Source organism: Echiichthys vipera, assembly GCF_963691815.1.
Source record: "Echiichthys vipera genome assembly, chromosome: 2".
NCBI classification, from domain to species: Eukaryota; Metazoa; Chordata; class Actinopteri; order Perciformes; family Trachinidae; genus Echiichthys; species Echiichthys vipera.
In genome coordinates, this window is record NC_139827.1 from 29,977,769 (window position 1) to 29,993,609 (window position 15,841).

The window sequence follows — 15,841 nt, forward strand, 5'->3', positions numbered from 1 at the left end:
CTATCATCACGATATTGATTTTCCATACTGTATTCCCTGTCAATTGTGCATCTGGAGACTGGTGGCAGCATCAATGATGTGATGCCTTGTTAGATCATGAGCTGGGACAGAAACACACAGAAACTGCCATCCCATTAATGAACACTCCCAAAAGGGACTAAGCTTGAGAAATAAAAAGGGGGTAATAAATGACCAGGAGAATGCTATGGCACCAGAGAGGGAGACCTTGCGCTGCCCCTAGAGAACGACTGAGGGAGACAACAGAGAGGAACGCTCCCAGTCCAAGAATAGACCAAGTGTGAAGAAGGTTAGCAGATGTGTAAAGGGCAGCAGAGAGGAGAAGGGGCTCCTGAGCCCATAAAAGTGCTTTTCCTCGTTCACCGAACTCGAACCCGCTCACTTACCCCTGTTCTCAGGTGATTGGCAGGCTCCACCATGCGTCCTGACAGCCAGTTTGTGTGCGAGCAGGAAAACCATTAACCCACCCCCACCCCCTCGGGAAATGGGAAAGTGAAACTGGGGGTTTCTTTTTTTCCCTTCTCTTTCGTTCTCATTGTTGCATTTCAAGTTACAAACCTTGTAATTTCCCAGCCGCCCCGTCACGTCCCAGTATGTGAGTTTTGCACAGTACAATGGAAAATGAGTCGAAATGGAAAATCGAATGGAAAAGTAAATTGAGCTCTGGAGAACAGTAATTCTGACTTGGCATGAAACTAGGTTCAGGTACTATAATGAAGTTTTCTTCTCAGCGTGTTTTCTCTGAGTTGTTCCTTAAATGAATGCCACCTTATTTTAGGTGTAGCTGATTCAGTCAATCTCATCTCAGCTTCATTTCACTCCTTTGAGGAAACAGTCCAATTTTCTCTGCTTTTAAAATCACCCGTAACACAATTTTGCTGTGTACACTGGGATGGAGTTGCACTCTTTACATAAGCATGTATATATTTTGTTTTCAAGTCGCATGCACATTTTTATGCCTCCATGCCAGCGACAGCCGGGGCCAGAGACATTATGTGGTCAGGGTTTCCATCCATCCGTACTTACTAATCTTTTTATTGCAATATGTAAAGAACACCTTGAGTGATTTCTTTCAAATTTGGCACAAATGTTGAGTTTTTTGGAGGTCAGAGGTCAAGGTCACTGTGACCTCACATAACACCTGTTTAGCCCTAACTCACTAATTCATACGCTTTTCTGGTGGAAATTTAACTGGTGAGAAGAAATAAACTGTGGACAAGCTCTGTATTTAAGGGTTATTTTATAAAAAGGTTTGGAGAGCAAATACAGAGTCACATTCTAGTATGGATCAGATCAGTGTGCAGACTGACTGACTGACCCTGAACAGAAGAAAAGATTTATCTATAGCAGTATAGCAAAGGTATTTATAAGGCAACTCATTCGCTGATCAGACCTTTCACATGATTTGTCTAGACACAGCAAATGTAACAGTTGAAAAGTTCAAGTGAGTCCAGTGAGCGAACTCGAACGAATCACAGGCAAGTGGAAAGCACCTCCAAATATGATGAACACGGAAAAGCTAAGAATACATAGTTATAGATGGAAAGTACCTTAAAGTATGATGAACACATAAAATATGCATAAATGGTTATCTTACACATTAGCTTTGCATTATATGAGTACAAATTGTATTTTTCCATTATAGCTTATTTTGACATGTCACACAAATGTCTAATAGGATGAAGTGATTACATTTTATATCCAAGAGGTCGACTTCACTGTGACATCATAATGTTTCCGTCCATTATCCAATGTCGTAACTCAAACAGAAGACATTTACTGAAATGGTGACACTAGTCTTGAAACTGTGCTGATTGTTTTAGATCTTCAGATGTGTGCGGAGCATCAACAGTCAACCAAAAATACGAGTAATGCCTGCTGCTACTCATTAAATTCCTTCAAAGTCTCCACTTCATATATTCTGTAAGTCTGGACAGTTTGGATCTTGCAACTTGAGTTTATTCTGACACACAGACAAAGTCATGGCAAAGGTGATTTAAGATAAGATAACCTTTAGTGATCCCACATCAGGGAAAGTCACTTTTCACAGCAGCTCAAGAGTCAAAAATAGTGACTGAGTGATCTATAAAAATGAAACAGGATAAAAATAAGACTTTAATACAAATACAATAAAAAGGCTATTTACACTTTAACCACAGCTTTCACTTATACACATATGTCAATTTGTCCAATTTCTTTCCTAAACAACTAACTTTAGATTTAGAAGATTTATACATTATATCTATGTATTAAATTGTCAAACAATTCTAGATATGAAATCTGAGAAAATAATAAATATAAAATTAAATGAATAGCTTAAAAACATCAGTACTGTATGTGCATTACCAGTCAATTACTGCCAATTTAAATAAAGAACTATGTAACATCCAGGCATATCGAATAGATAGATAGTTATGTCTGTGATAATATCAGCCAATTAAATGATTGCACAGGATGATTATATATAATATAAAATTCTGTATTTATAATATGTTGTTTGCCATTTTTCATCTATGGGAAGACACACAGGTCATCTTCTTCTCTGGGTCTTATCAACTTATTCACATCTAATCAAAGCCAAATTAAAAGTCTGCTTTTCATGGAGCTGCAGGTACCATGTGACAACGAAGCTTAGGAGTTGTTTGCTTAAAAAAAAAAAAACAATAAAAACAGCCTCGCATAGTGCTTGCTATTATTACCCGACAAATTAACCTTTCGATGTTCAGTTAAACCTTTTTCAAGCTGCTTTTGGGCCTTTAATGCTGGCACGAGGTCCCCATATATACAGGTTAAAAGAACTATTGGTCCCTCGCCCACTAAGCTGTGCCCCCACCACAGCTGAAAAGCCTCCCAGCGCACTTGCTTTCACACCCACCTCGCACAGAGCTGCATGTATAAACAAGCGGAGCAGAGCTGATGAATGGATGCTGGTTGCAATATTCAGGAGCATTAAGAAACGGCTGAACCCATACTTGAGTGCAGATGAGCGTCGATTCCATGTTCTACATTTTCTACGTTTCTGTTGTCACTAACATTCAGTTGTCTAACTCAACAAAGACAGACTTTTTTGTTGTTCATTCATTTGTTTCTATCTTTTTGTTTTGTTTGAAGTTCTTCATAAGACCCCTGGGGCCGTGTTTTTCATTTCGCCTGAAAAATGCATTAACTTGTTTCTCTCTTTTCGGTACACCGCAGCATACATTCTCAGTTTTATCACATCTATGCACTGCAAACAAACAAAGAGCCAAAAAACAAGCAGTCTGTGTTTTATAGCATCTAAAACAAATTATAACCATAAATGCTTAATGCTGGACACTGGCCTGCAGAAACCTAGCAGGATAACAAAATGTGTGGGAGTTAGGGCAGAGTTGCAGTAGTGATTTATTGATTTGCATTTTAAAGATTCTTTCTTTTCTTTGTTTGTTTTTTGCCTGCTTACTATAACTCTTACCAATTTTACTACACTCTAGCAGCCTCACCAGGATCTCTGTGAGGCTGGAATGGAAAATAAATCTAATTTGTAAGATGGATAAAAGTTGAGGTTCAGAGTTTTTGATCTTCTGCAATGGTTATGAAGAAAATGTAAAAATGTAAAATTGTAGCGATTGGTACGCTAACATGCTCCTAGTGACTGTGTTAACATGCTGATGTTCAACATTGTGTCTGCTTCACAAATGCTGATTGTAGTGTGTATAAAAGTTCATCCACTGTCCCTCAGGGCAGGTTCTGAATATTCAACTATATTTGTTCGTTGGGTGGATGTTCAGTTTTCACTTTTGGTACTTGAATATTTGTTTTTTTATTGCAACACAATCTTTAAAAAATGAATGCTTTTAATTAAACCTAAAGTTATGTATTGCAGCTCAGTGTTGCCATTTCAGTTCGGTGTCAGTCTTTACTGCTTTGCTATCATGTCACTTGTCTCTCCTCTCCTCACACCGGAGCTGGGTGCACAGCAGGCTAACTTGTTCCTTTCCTAGCAATATGAACCCCTCAGTTTACACAAATTTAGGCTTAAAAAAACGTGCATGCAGGCAGAAATTCAACACACTGTATGGAGCAATCACCACTCCTGGCTAATGTTTCACTAAAACACTGCAGCTCTGTGCCGTCCATCTTAGCCGGTAACAGAGAAATGTCTGTCCAAGTCATGTTATCACCGAGCAGTCTGAGAAGAAGTGTAGAATTGGTTTTACTGTAGCAGACTGCTGGTGTTTTCAGGAGATTTAATCCTGCTGGACACCAGTTACTGTCACATGTAAGCCAATGTGCATAGAGTTGGCTTGTTTCAAATATTTGCTTTTTTAATATTTATTAATAACCAAGATCAGAAGCTCAAATGTGGTATTCTGGACAGCCTTACGGTCCCTGCACATCTGCTGCTGTCCACAGCCATGTTGGCATGCTAAAGGGGCCTTCGCGTAATAAGCTTTTTGTGCAGGGCTCACCGCGACGTTGGGCGCAGGGACCCAGTAAATGGCTAACCGTCAGAAACCTGGTATGACTGCTTATAAACCTCCAAGCAATACATTTTTTTCCGAGATCGTTTTACAACTTTAGTGTAAGGTTAAATAGTTTGGGAAACTCAGACACACGAACAATACCTTTTTACTCCATCTTTTTCAACAGGCTTGATGACACTCTCTTGTTGCCTAGGAAACGTAAATGTCACACTCAAAGCTTCTGTCTCATTGGTTGCACTTTTGGTCAAAGTTCAACTGATTTGAAATTTGAACGCAGTGGCAGGGAGGCAAATCTGAGCGGTGCGCGCCGCTACCTTAGGCACTGCTACTACATTGGGCGCTACCGCCTCCTCCATAGCAAATAAATGGAACCGCCGCGTATCATGTGTAGGGGCCTTTACATCAGCACTAAATAGTATAGCTGTGGGAATATCATTAGTCTTGTTGGTATTTGTTGAAAATAACCAACAGAATTTTGACCTGACGATGGTCCTAGATAAGAAGTTAAAGACCACCAGAATCATTAGGATTTACCCTGTAGAGAACATGAAAGTCTGAACCAAATTTTTTGCAATCCATCATGTAGATGGTTAGATATTTTACTGGATACCTGAACTCTTTGACCAGCTGATGTTCTAATATTTTAAAACCTTGTGGATCACTAAAGTCACCAGGATTCATCCTCCTTATTTACAGAATGAAGATGTCTTCATTCACTGAGAAATGTGAGGCCACAATGAGCTCTCTCTATTGTATTGACCCCCCACTGAATTTGTGTACATTAATATTTACCGCCTGAAATAGTTTCCTTCATGCGTTGACATGTAGCTTAATAACAAACACCAACACTGAACAGAAGCACAGGTTGTCATCAAATGTCATCATGTCAAATATGCCAAACTCGACCCAGACCCAAACATCATTTGTATCAGGATGCGACATGCCCGATGTGGGATGTGATCCAGCACCTCGCATGCTTTCTCGCTGACCTGAGTGAGGCACGGTTGTAACGCACTTTAAAGCTACGGGCCAGTATATAGCACCATTAAGTGTCTGATAAAGTTGTCCAAGCTAACACTATGCTTAACATTTTCTGTGTCTACGTTGACGTTCAATTTTGTCACATCAAGGGCTCGGGTTCGCTTCTACCTGCGTCACTGTTTTTGAGGTGCCATTTAAAGAGCATCACAGATATGATTTGGTACTGCTTGCACTGCGTACACCTCCCTCTGAAATATATATTTAAAATACGCCTCACAGAGGAGTTTCTTTTCTGCTTTCAGATGTTCTGATGCATTTTTTATGCCTCAACCATTTACAGCCCTGAAAAAATCTCTATGCAGTGTTAAAAGTATTTTATGTCATCCGCCAGAATTGAGGAGGCCATAAAACTGTGATGCAGTGGTTCATTTAGACAATAATTAACTTCTTTACTACTGTACATCCATTCCACTGTGCACAAGTCTCGTGTCACGTCAGGACAAGTCACTGGTGCAGCGTTCAGTCAGTGAGTAATGTCAGCCTCTCCGTTCCTTCATGTGGACTATGTAGAGGCGGTGTAGTGATAATTTGTGTGCACCCATAATGTAGCATGGCAGTTAAATGGGAAAGGAACCATATCTCACATTTATCAACTGGCTGTTTACTGCAGCAGGTAGTGCGCTGGCTAGCCATCGCTAATCATATCGTGCCCCTCCGGCTACAGCCTAATCACCTCTTTAACTCCGTCACTCGCTTTTTCTTGCCATCTTTATCTTTTCATCTTCTCTCTTCATTCTTCTCTGGGTTTCCTGTTTTTTTTCCTACTCTGTCTTCTTTCTCCATCTCTTTTCGCCTTTCCGGCCCATCTCTGTCGTATCTCACAGCACACAGGCTTCTGCAGTATCTCATCCCTCCTTGTTTTCTTTTTCCCCTCTCTATCTTTACTCCTTCTGGCTTCTCTGCTCCTCACCTTTTCCAGATCCCTGCTGTGCTTATTGTATCCTTCTGTATCCCCAAGCTGTAGCCCTCCATCCTCATTCCCTCCTTTCTCTCCTGTCTTTGAAGCCTGGGACCATTGAACCCTTTTGGCACTCTCTGGAGAGGAGTCTGAGCTATAACAGGGCTCAGACTTCAGTCATTTCCACTTCTCCACAGCGCCCTGGGTAGTTTGCAGCTCCAGGCTTTGGCCGGTGTGCCTTATAGAAAAAGGAGGAAAGGGACATGGCAGCAGAGAGATGATAAAAAGAAATGAGGTAATAGTGGTCATGCTCAGAGGTCTAGTTTACAGAACCACCTGCATGGTTGGGAAGATCTGCGGAAGAGAAGGAAAGAGGAGATCAAACAGAAAAGGGGGGGGGGGGTGAAAAAAGGCAACAGTTGGAGACCATTACCATTCAGTGTCCCTGGGGCTGACACTGAGGGAAAGGAGAAAGATGACAGATCGAAGCTGACAGACAAAAGGACATTCTGAGGGAGACAAAGTAGAAAAGCCACAGCAACAGGGAAGGAGGCTCGGTGCACTGCAGAGACAACACGCTGAAGCAAGTAAAAGCCCCAAATTAGGGAAGGGGTGCTGAAAAGGAGGTTTTTGCCAACACAAAGAGAGGCCCACAACAAACTGATGCCAGTAAGCAACAGGAGAGGGCGGAAGATGGCAAATGAGCAAACAAGCAGTCAGAGTAGTTAAGCATGACATGTTTGGAAATTGGTAAACTAAAGAGTGAAATTAAACTTAATGAAACATCTTCAGCTTCTGTACTGTGATGTATTGCCAAGTAAAACGGGATATTTGAGCAGTGTACATTTACAAGAGGGATTTAAATACAATCCTTGGGGAAAAGTGGGAAGGGCTTAGAATCTAGCACGATACAGAGCTACAGTCTGTCTGCACAAACCAAAATGGCCTTCCAATCCTATAGTGCTGCCAGCGGCCCGGGCACCTCTCTCACCTGCCGATAACAGTCTGCATGTACTGCCTGTCTGCAGCCACACAGGCCTTAAGCCTCCCTGAAATAGACCTCTGCTACTTTTTCTTTTTGGCAGGTAAAACGTTGGTCATACCGTAACCCCAGATTCTATGAATATTGGTGTCTATACGGTAAATCCAAACACACATCTCCTCCCATCTCTCTCTGTACTGTGATTTGCTACTATTGTCTTGACTACGATTCGACCCACAAATGGTGAAGTGGGTGGGTGGTTGTGCGTTGATTAATGATGTACATTATTGTCAGTGGAGGTCATTTCCCCTCTGCCACTTCAATACATCCAATAACTGCAGGAGCGGTAAATGACTGGGGCGTGTAGCATGATGCTAATGAGATGATTGCACATTCACACATAGCTGTTAGCTCTGCTGGGTTAATAAACCTGGATGGGAGTGATGAGGGATACACTAGAGTGAGATGTATGTGCCAGCGGGTAAATTCATTTACCGTATATGAGTGTATGATTTGTGTGTATTGTCTAAAACTTTGCCAGCAAACAGAATTTTATTTATGGAATATTTCAAATATGTCTAACTCGTTTATTTGCTTCGTGCTTTCCCAGGTGTGTCCTTCAACAGTGTTTACACTCAGATCTGGAGAGTGCTGCTACACCTCGCTGCAGACCCTTTTCCTGAAGTGTCAGATTTGGCCATGAAGGTCCTCAACAGCATAGCATACAAGGTATGTTGTGTTTGCCACTTTAAAGCTAATGGACCTTGTTTCTTCAGATAGCAGTCTTTATTTATACAATTGTTCAAAACTTATTGTTAGCGCCAATGTCAGGGTGTTTTTTCACCACCGTACTCATGTAATTTTTTTAGAGCGTAACAAAATGGGGTGTAATCGTTGACTTTTTGTCTCTGCCTGTCAGTTCTTTTCACCAAAAAGTGTCCAGCACACATGCCCCACCCTCTCACTGGCATTTTCTTCCTCCAAAAGGCCATTACTTTTGTACAAATGCAATTAAGGGCCAATGACTCCCCCAGGCTTGGCAGAGCAAAGAGTCTGCAGTAACTTAAGGAGCCATAATAACCACTGGAGTCCACCACCCATCCTTACCCTCAGGCAAAATATCTTGTGTTTTCTACCAATTTTCCCCTTCAGAAAAACAAACTCCCTACTGGACTGCAATAAAAAAAACAACAGGACCTGATTTACAATATAAAGCAAAATAGTTCTATTCCACCAGCTAATGATGTCTGTGTGGCACCACAACACACTTATGCTGTAGTAGTTTCTTTGTCCCTGCAGACCTGAAGTCAACTGATTAAACAGTGGTTTCATATTCTTCTTCTTTTTTAAAACAGCCATCATACGGGAACCAACAGATTTTCAGCAATAATTAAAATAGAAAGACACACCAAGACCTGTTCATTTTTAGGAGCTGTTGATTTTAGGCTTGAGATGTGATGCAAGTTAGATTTGATTGACTCGAGTCAATTGGTAAAATCCATTAACAATAAAAAAGTAAGACAGACAGGTAACCCTTCCATTGCCACGCAGCTCGAGTATTGGGGGTCTCTCCTAACCTGATTCTCGTCAGATGAATTTCGTTCTGCCTCACTTCACTCATCCATCTGGGATCTCTCCATTAGAAAATGATTTCAGGGCCTTATCAAAAATCCTTGCAGATGATTGGATAAACCACTTGTCCGTCATCTTTATTGACATGCTACTTCGACCACTCACATCAAACCAACCTGTGACGCTGATGAGAGCGACGCAGGGAAAAGCCAAACCCGGTCAGGAGAAGGGCGAAAACATGGTTTCCACCAACAAAAGCCTTCAGAGCCGTTCTCTGGTGTTCTTTTAAAGAAGAAATATTTGCTAAATTGGACAACATGGATGAAATAAAAGCACCAATGTGGACGTCTGCTTCCTCGATGCGACTGTTGTCTGAATCACAACGGTCGCTTCTCCGCTACGTCACATCTATAAAACCCCGCCAGGCAGTCCTGATTGGCTCAACCATCTGAAATCACTTTGCCATGGAGCGATTGACTGGAGCTAGGCGGAAACAAGGCGGAACGAAATTCATCTGGCAAGAGTCAGGTTAGGTCTCTCCTTTCTAGTATTATTAAGTGTCCTCAGCATCCGCAGGAGTAACACTGAGACTATTACTAATAAAAGCCAACAGTGGGTCCAGATTTTGTGGAAAGCTGTCAAAGATCCTTTCTGTGAAAACCTTAACTTCTCTAACCGTAAACATTTTACGTATCCAACAATCGTCGGTGGAGAAACGTGTTTCCATTTAAGGAGAATGTTACTTCTGGCAAGCATGGTGGTAAAGTCCATGACAAGTTCGGAGGGAACCCGAAAAGAGCAGTCAAGGGGATTTGGTTCCAAATTTGTGTTAAAAGCTTGTTTGAGGGTTTGAAATATAAACACAGCTCAAGGAAAATATTCAATATTTAAAAACCTTCATAATAGTTCAGCTTGCCAACAAAGTTGTACCTGATACACCATGTGGCACTAGTGTCATTCTTGTCATGACATGAAAACAGTGTTGAGGGACTGAAGCTTTCAAAACAATGCGGGAGAACAGTTTGACATTTAAAAAAGGATGACAATCCAAACACATTCAAATGCCTTTGTGTAGTTAATGAGTTTTCATTGATGGAGTGCACATTATTATTTTTTTCTCCCAGAGAGCTCATCAGAGACACATAATCAGAGAACATCCATCCCAAGTGTTAACATTAACCTAACTGGGATTCCACCTCTTTTAATTGGGATTTTAAATGTCAAATGTTATTGATTTGTAACAAAGTGAACAAGGTCAGCAGCTAATTAACATGTACTTGCTTTTTCAGATGATGAAAGTATTAAATGATTTTTAATAGTCCCCTCTTGCTGCGTGCTGTAGAGGTGAAAGCCCTGGCTCTTTTTTTAAAATCACAATGTTCTTGTGTATCTTGTCTTTTCTCTGTAAGTTTGACCAGGAAGGTAGCAGGAGAAAAGAATATTAAAGCACTTTTTATAGATGGAATCTGATTGTTTTCATTTGACAAGGAGGTGCAATAAAAAAACAAAAACATTACCACAAAAAGTCCTAAAATATTTAAAAGGACCCTGGGAAAGCTCTACTCTCCTACTCACTTTATTTCTTCATAATCTATTGATTTGAGTCGTGAGAGGAGATTCTGCCTTGAGAGGCTTGAATGTTCTTATTTCCCAAACCTGACTCAACAGCTTCTCACACACTTATCCCATGATACTTATTTCCACCAACCACATCTTCCCTCCATCAGTCCACCATCTCTGGTTCGACAGTCCCGTCTCACCTTCACCCCTCATCATCATACATCAAGACTCTGTTTCTCTCAATAATTAAACAGGAACACTCAGAGGTTTTTCTGATCCATCATCAGCTTTGACGCCTGCATCCTACCAGAGCCCTTGCTAATAGTGTGGTCTGTGTACACGCACTAATTTCTTTGCTTAGTTGACCCACTTCCCAGCTAATAAATAACGAAGGAAGTGAGGGGAAGCGGGTTGAAACAGGAGAGCAAGCTGTTTCCCGGCGTGGAGAGAAGCAGCTGGTAGGAGAGATTACCCTGTTTGCTGCTAATGTGGGAGTTTTGCATATCACATTTTCTGGGAAGCTTGTCAGCAGATAAGGCATGTGGCATCCTGCGTTAGCATGATGTTTGTCTACCACATGTTGATGATCTGCAAATGTTGATGAATAATCCATGAACATGTTGCATTATTGAGTGGTTTTAACTTCAAATTCATACCAGCATCTGGTAAAAAGCATCCAGTATATTCTCTTTCCTTAAAGGGGTACTACCAATTTTTCAAAATTCATACATGTAATTTGTGTGGTCTCTGACAGTCCAGTATTAGTTAACATGATCAACTCTCTCCCAAATCCAAAGACTTGTGATGTCATCAGGTATAAAGTGTGGAGCTGCTCCATAGAAACCTGACACTCGCCAGATTAAATTTCGTTCCGCCTTGACTCCGCCTTGCTTCTGCCTTGCTTCCGCCTAGCTCCACTCAGTTATCTGGGATCCACAGCAAAATGATTTCAGATGGTCGAGCCAATCAGGACTGCCTGACGGGGTTTTATAGATGTGACGTAGCGGAGAAGCAACTGTTGTGATTCAGACAACAGTCGCATCGAGGAAGCAGACGTCAACATGGATGCTTCTATTTCATCCGTGTTGTGCAATCTAGTGAATATTTCTTCTTTAAAAGAACACCAGAGAACGGCTCTGAAGGCTTTTGTTGGTGGAAACCATGTTGGCTGTTCTGTTTGGCTTTTCCCTGCGTCGCTCTCATCAGCGTCACAGGTTGGTTTCCATGTGAGTGGTTGAAGTAGCACGTCAGATGACGGACAAGTGCTTTATCCAATCATATGCAAGGATTTTTGATAAGGCCCTGAAATCACTTTCCTAATGGAGAGATCCCAGATGGATGAGTGAAGCGGGGCAGAACAAAATTCATCTGGCGAGAGTCAGGTTATTTGGGACAGATGTTATTAGGGCTGCCCCGGACCAAGGATCTCCTTGGTCGACCAGTGGTCGTCATTTAGAGTGATTAGTCGACTAATCGACGCATATCAGGGCTTCACACTGCGACTAAATGGTCGACCAAAATTTGAGAGTGTGCGACTGAATTTTACGTCTAGTCGCACATGCGCAACCAGACGTCTCACAACATCAATATGTAAGAACAGCTCTTTAGTGAGCATGTGCGGGGAGCGTTAGTTGGAGGCAGCTTCTGTTTTTTTTTGTGAGTAATTTGAGTGAAGCGGGATTAAACATGTTGAACGCAGTGGGCAGTGTTAGTGGTTAAAAAGCAATTTTAATGCCTTCACCGTAATGCCCCGAGCTAATCAGTGTCAGCCACACCCGGCTGCTAGCGACCCTACCGGATTTCTCCGTTAACCATACTCGATGGCTTATTTGATGTATGTAAGTGCCGAAAAGACCATGGGATGATTTTGCGCCGAAATTGCACTTTAATCTAGGACAGGCTCATCCACCCTGCTGTCTACTTTTTTTTGTTGTTGGAGCTTTAACTAGTGTACAGCTACACTTTGCCACAACCTCTTTCTTACTCTCAAATGAGCTCCAGGAGGATAAGCGCTGCAGTGTGGAGCTCATATAAAGGTTTCTTTGCATATCTGCTGTGCACTGATGCCTTCACACACAAGCTGCTACCCATCATCTTTATATGCAGTCAGCTTCCAATTTGTCAAAAATCACTATCTCCTTAAATTGTTAATCTGCTGTTCTTTCTATGTCCTTCTCATCGTATTGATCTTGTTGTGCCTGAGAAGAAAAGGGTATTTAGATTAGTGACTGAGCTATTTCCATAATTGCCCGTTTTACTGCTGTTTTGTTTCATTTCTATTTGCCTCTTAATGAAGCGCTAACAGCAAGCCCTCGTCTGATGTCTTTTACCCGTCACAAATCAGGTGAAATAAACTTTGCATTTAGAACTTTTCTCCCTCTCTCGCAGCCTTTTAGACACACGCACAAACAAAAGATACTTGCTGCTCTGTTGTAATTAGCATAGAAATTAAATCACAGGTAGTAAACCGTGTTTGCCTGTGTTAACTAGATTTACGCTGCACAAGGTTTTCTCTCCACCTGGCTTGAGTAAACAACAACTTTGCTATTCATCAGCGATGCTTTGTCTCTATTGTCTTTATTAGGTTTACCCCTCCCTTGTGAGCAGCCATTACACCACTCACAATGAAGAGGTTATATTACCTGCTCTGCCTAATGAGATAAAGTTCTGGAAATGTGGGCAAACTTTGTAAAAGTGCTGCACTTTCCACACACAGCGGTAATAGAATTCAGATTTGAGGCATTTCTTCTAGTCCTGATCTCTGGTGTTTGAAAATGTCTGGATTCCTGTCCCCTCCTCACTTTGAATCGCTAATTTCACATTTCCAGCGGGATGAATTGATTAAACAGCGTCAAATTAACCATCCGTTTCTTTGCCGACAGGCAACGATGAACGCTCGGCCCCAGAGGACCCTGGACTCTGGATCTCTCACCCAGTCAGCCCCAGCCAGCCCCACCAGCAAGGGCACACACATCCACCAGGCCGGGTGAGGGAAGACCTCTCATACACATGAACATCCAGAAATGCAGAAAACTCATTACAGTAAAGCCTCGAATCATATGCAGCATACATACAGCCCACTCCTTCCTTCTAGCAGGATGTAGATTCAATTTAATGTAATGAACTAGGCAGTGTGAGGTGTTAACTTATTAGAAAAGGATAAACACCTTAAAATGTTGTTTTCAAGAGGGTTCTGACAAATGTTACTATGTAGTTTAAAAACAAAATAAGAGGCCACACACACAGTTAGAACACATTACATTTCATTTAATATCCTATAACGTGTGCTGAACAAGAACATACAATAAGCCGGAGCAAAAATAATGAGAGACAAAGACCAACTTGAAGTAATAAAAGTAATGACAAACTAACCACAAGTATGACATTGATATATGATGAATATGCAAGATAAAACACACTTGTTTCAGTCTTGTTTCTGGAAAGTCAAAGCAGAAAAGTCAAAGCAGTCAGCCTCTTTATTTCCTGTCCTCATACATTTCTCTGTTCCTCCAGTGGGTCTCCTCCCATGCCCAGCGCCAGCAGCTCCAGTCTGACCAACGAGGTGCCCAAACCCCCCGCCAGAGAGCAGCCAGCCACACGACCTCCCTACACCCCCACACTGGGAGGACAGGCGCCCCACTCCCACCAGTTCCCCCGCACTCGCAAGATGTTTGACAAAGGACCTGAGCAGGTAAAGAAGCACCCACCCTGCTGTGAGAGTCTCAGCGTGGAACTCAGGCGTTGTGTGGAAAAAAATATGCTTAATATTTTTTATTAAATTCCTTCAAAATCTTCACTGCATAAATTATGTGAGTCTTGGTGTAAATTGCAACTTGACTCGTTGGTGGAGGCATACAACCACAAGAGGGTTATTCTATTTTTTTGTTTAGTTTAATTTTTTAATCGCGTTTGTGTGTGTGTGTGTGTGTGTGTGTGTGTGTGTGTGTGTGTGTGTGTGTGTGTGTGTGTGTGTGTGTGTGTGTGTGTGTGTGTGTGTGTGTGTGTGTGTGTGTGTGTGTGTGTGTGTGTGTGTGTGTGTGTGTGTGTGTGTGTGTGTGTGTGTGTGTGTGTGTGTGTGTGTGTGTGTGTGTGTGTGTGTGTGTGTGTGTGTACGCGTGCTTGTGTGTCCGTCCAGGCAGCTGAGGATGGTGACGAGCCCGGCGGTCACAGGAACTACATCAGTGCTGCCCTCCAGACTGGCCTGTGTGATTGGAGCGCCAAGTACTTCGCTCAGCCTGTCATGAAGGTAGTGTCAAGGTGTTCTCTCACTCAGTGATAGTCGTGTGCGTGGTGTTATTTTATTCAACACACACATACACATACACACACACTTAAAGCAAGATGTTAGTTGACTTATTGCTTTAATAAAATGCTGACATTTTACACATGATTTAGTTGACAAAGAAAAAGAGCAAATCCTTATTTCTTTAATCAATAATTTAAACGATATTTTGTGATTATTATGGGCGGCTGTGGCTTGGTGGCAGAGTGGGTCGTCCTCTGATCGAGAGATTGGTGGTTCGATCCCCATCTCCCCCGGTCCACATGTCGAAGTGTCCTTGAGCAAGACACTGAACCCCAAATTGCTCCCCGTGCTGCGCATGGGTGTGTGAATGTGGTGTGAATGGTTAGATCAAATTAGATGGTATGTAGATGTCCACTGCCATCAGCGTGAATGTCTGTGTGAATGGGTGAATGTGACAAACACTGTGAAGCGCCTTGAGTAGTCAGATGACTAGAAAGGCGCTATATAAGTACAAGTCCATTTACCATTTACCATTATGCCTCTGCCAAGCATACTAGGTCTTGGACAGTAGCTCAGAGTGGTTGCTAAGCAACAAAGAAGTACTATGACAGGTATTTCAGTTGTCTCATACTGTACATTTTAAGGTGAAGTGGTGTCATAGGTCCGTGTTTGTCACACATTTTACAGTGGCCGAGCCATCTGAGGACATGAACTGTTATAGAACATACTGTATTTCACAAAGGAGTGGAGTCCTATGGGAAACAGCAGGCGAGGGAGCGTTCACACTGTGAGAAAGTACCTGCTGCTTGTATAAGATGGCTCTGCTGAATAATTGAGCTCCCTGAGCGCCATAACTTAACCTCCTCCCGAGTGAAATTTAAGATTAAAAGAAGTGTGTTTTGTCGCGCACAGTAGTTGGTGCAGAGTTTTGTGCTAGTATTAAATCAAGCTTCCGTCTGTTTAAAGAACCTCAACATGCCATCCTCCCTGCAAAAAAAAGGTAAAAGAAATGCTGTCAGCACTTTTTGTCGAAGGTTGAACGAAGAAGGAAGGAATTATTT

The 15,841-nt window shown here is 42.0% G+C and overlaps 1 protein-coding gene across 3 annotated transcripts in view; it reads left to right on the plus strand.

Annotated features, from left to right (window-relative positions):
- Positions 1 to 15,841, plus strand: part of rptor (regulatory associated protein of MTOR, complex 1) — a 204,966-nt gene that overhangs the window by 160,914 nt on the left and 28,211 nt on the right. For all 3 annotated transcript variants that reach the window (XM_083924337.1, XM_083924336.1, XM_083924338.1), the window contains exons 22-25: positions 8,013 to 8,131; positions 13,417 to 13,520; positions 14,048 to 14,225; positions 14,670 to 14,780. In XM_083924337.1, the coding sequence (XP_083780463.1) occupies positions 8,013 to 8,131; positions 13,417 to 13,520; positions 14,048 to 14,225; positions 14,670 to 14,780 (512 nt within the window). The remainder of the gene's footprint in view (positions 1 to 8,012; positions 8,132 to 13,416; positions 13,521 to 14,047; positions 14,226 to 14,669; positions 14,781 to 15,841) is intronic.